The sequence below is a fragment of the Propithecus coquereli genome, unplaced genomic scaffold (genome assembly GCF_000956105.1).
Source record: "Propithecus coquereli isolate 6110/MARCELLA unplaced genomic scaffold, Pcoq_1.0 Scaffold45, whole genome shotgun sequence".
Taxonomy (NCBI): Eukaryota; Metazoa; Chordata; class Mammalia; order Primates; family Indriidae; genus Propithecus; species Propithecus coquereli.
In genome coordinates this window covers 8,605,322-8,607,907 of record NW_012150285.1, presented here as the reverse complement: position 1 = coordinate 8,607,907, position 2,586 = coordinate 8,605,322, and the positions used below count along the sequence as shown (strand labels likewise).

The window sequence follows — 2,586 nt, the reverse complement described above, 5'->3', positions numbered from 1 at the left end:
CTGGAAACTGAGTCCAGAAACTCAATCTGCTATTGCAGAAGAAATAAGAATCCTTCATAGGGTAATAATATTTTTCTATGCTTATTTATATTTTTAGACGTAATATACCTAAATAGTTAGGTACTTAAAAAATGAAACAACCAAAGGCCCTCCGTTCATTAGAAACATCACTCTATAACATAAAGATAATAAGGGTACCATTGCAGTTGTGATTTAAATGTTATTAAGGAACCTCTGCTTATGAATTTCATCTTATTTTATTCTGACCCTGGGCTAAGAACAGTTATTTTTGTGGTTAAGAAGTTTCAGTCCTACTTTAGCTGTAAAACTGCAAGAAGTGTTAGAATGGGGGATATTTTTTAGTGAATCTCTATGTCTCTTGTTTTCCCACTCTAATAATTAAACAAATATTATTTGGTTTGTGCTCAGCACAGTGTATGTGCTGAAAATAATACAGAATAAACAAAGCAAAGGTCCCTTTGGCTGTAGGGTCCATTACAGACTAGGTTAAAGGAATACATACGATTCGATTTAGTGGGATCAGTAATGGCTACCATCATAATCCAGGCATGCTGTAACGATGGACAGTTGGGTTAGGTTGGTGAGAACAGAAATGGAGACATGTTAGCTGGTTCAAGAGATACTAATGTAGTGGAATCAATACATCTTTGTGATGTTTTGGATGTGAGGGGTGAGAGAGCAGTTAAAGCCGTTTCCTGCCTCATGCGTTCCATTTGGATGTTGAAATTACCCATCCATTAAGGCAGGTCTTGGAATGAAAGAGGAAGACTGAGGTGAGTGCTGAGGTCTTTAGTGAATGAAGAGTGTAATCAGGGTGTTTGTGCGATGGTGCAATGAAGGGGGTTGGATAGGACTTTAGTTAAGTGGTTTGGACTTCAAAGAACAGTGCTTTATAGAAGAGGGCGGGTTAGTAGATGGCGTGGAAGTGGTGATGGGAACAAAGAGCTCATCTCTTCACTCTGAAGGATCTGGGATAAGAGCGAATAAATAGCACTTGAGATGGCTTAGGGAAAGCAGTCTTGGCAGAAGAAGCCAGGTTTGGATTAATTCAAGGAGGTAAAAGGAGTGGTTAAGAATATTTGAAGTCTGTACAACGGAAAGGTTTAGAAAGCATTTCAGAGAGGAGGGCTCTGCCTTCCCAGAATGTTTATTTCCTTTTCCTTGCTATTTCTATTGTGTTGCCCAAGTATCTATAGTCTAGAACCAGGCTTTTAACTGCTTTTATAAATATAAATCAACTATTAATAATTTCACATTTTTTAGAGTGCATAAAGTTTTTATTTCTTTTCCCATTGAGTATGGGTTTTGTTTCCCCTACATTTCTGCCTCTTACATATCTGCTTTTCTGTTTCAGGACTCATTTGAACGAGCAAAACATATCTTGAAAACTCATGCAAAAGAGCATAAGAATCTCACAGAAGCTTTATTGACCTATGAGACTTTGGATGCCAAAGAGATTCAAATTGTTCTTGAGGGCAAGAAATTGGAAGTGAGATGATAACTCTCTTGACATGGGTGCATTGCTGGTTTTATCGCAAGAATATAAGAAACATTATAGTAGTGTCCTTTTGCAGTGCTTTCCCCTCCAGTTCTTGACTTGGTGTCATTCAAGGGTGTGAGACACTTTCTCATTCTTTTTTCAAGTTTATCTAATTTTGGCTGTTCTCATGATGACACCTGTTTCAAATTAGCAACCTGTAGCAAATATATTTTAAAAAAATAACTGTCAGGATTGAAAGTAGCTCATTTGAGAAATGTCAGTCATTGAGTTGAAAATGAGTAATGATTTTATGGTTGGTTACTCTGCTAGATGTGAATAAAAATGATGCCCTTAGCTCTTGGAAGTATTTTAATTTGAAAGCTAAAATTATTGAAGAATTTTCTTTTTCTCTTGATAGTGCCATTTATCTTTGATAATGAAATTATACTTTTTTTTGGTTGGTAAATCATATTTCTACATACATCAGTGAAGATGAATTTTTATTTAACTGAATGGAAAAATTATTTTAGAGTATATTGTATTGGCTTTTCAACCAGATTGTATTCTTGAAGTGGCTTTATTATTAAATAAAATTACCTACAGTTTTCTAAATAACCAAAGCTGTGTATGGTCATTGAAGAAGATGTATATAGTTAGAGGGAGTTTGTCACATGATATTCTTGATTTTTTTGGGGTAATCTTAAATTTTGATACAATTTCAAACTGACATAAATGTTGCCAGAATAATACAAGGAACTCTCACATACTCTTGATTCAGATTCACACAAATGGTTTTCATTTTCCCTATTTTTTATTGCCTCCAACTGCTCTCTATCTCTGCGTATGTATATATACATGCATACACACATGTATAAAGCACTGATAAAGTCTTATCTGTCTTAACTTAAATTTTTTTATAGATTTATTGAGGTGTCATTTACATACTGTAAAATTAACCCGTTTTAAGTGTAGAGTTCAAAGATTTCATTTATTTGTATAATCATCACCACAAATAGGTTTTAGAACATTTCCATCACTCCCCAAAATTTTATCTTGCTGGTTTGTGGGTTAACTTTTTTTTTTTT

At 34.5% G+C, this 2,586-nt stretch overlaps 1 protein-coding gene across 1 annotated transcript in view; it reads left to right on the top strand.

Annotated features, from left to right (window-relative positions):
• Positions 1–2,586, top strand: part of ANKRD26 (ankyrin repeat domain 26) — a 177,127-nt gene that overhangs the window by 48,215 nt on the left and 126,326 nt on the right. Inside the window, exon 7 of the mRNA XM_012654852.1 lies at positions 1,376–1,510. Within this exon, the coding sequence (XP_012510306.1) occupies positions 1,376–1,510 (135 nt within the window). The remainder of the gene's footprint in view (positions 1–1,375; positions 1,511–2,586) is intronic.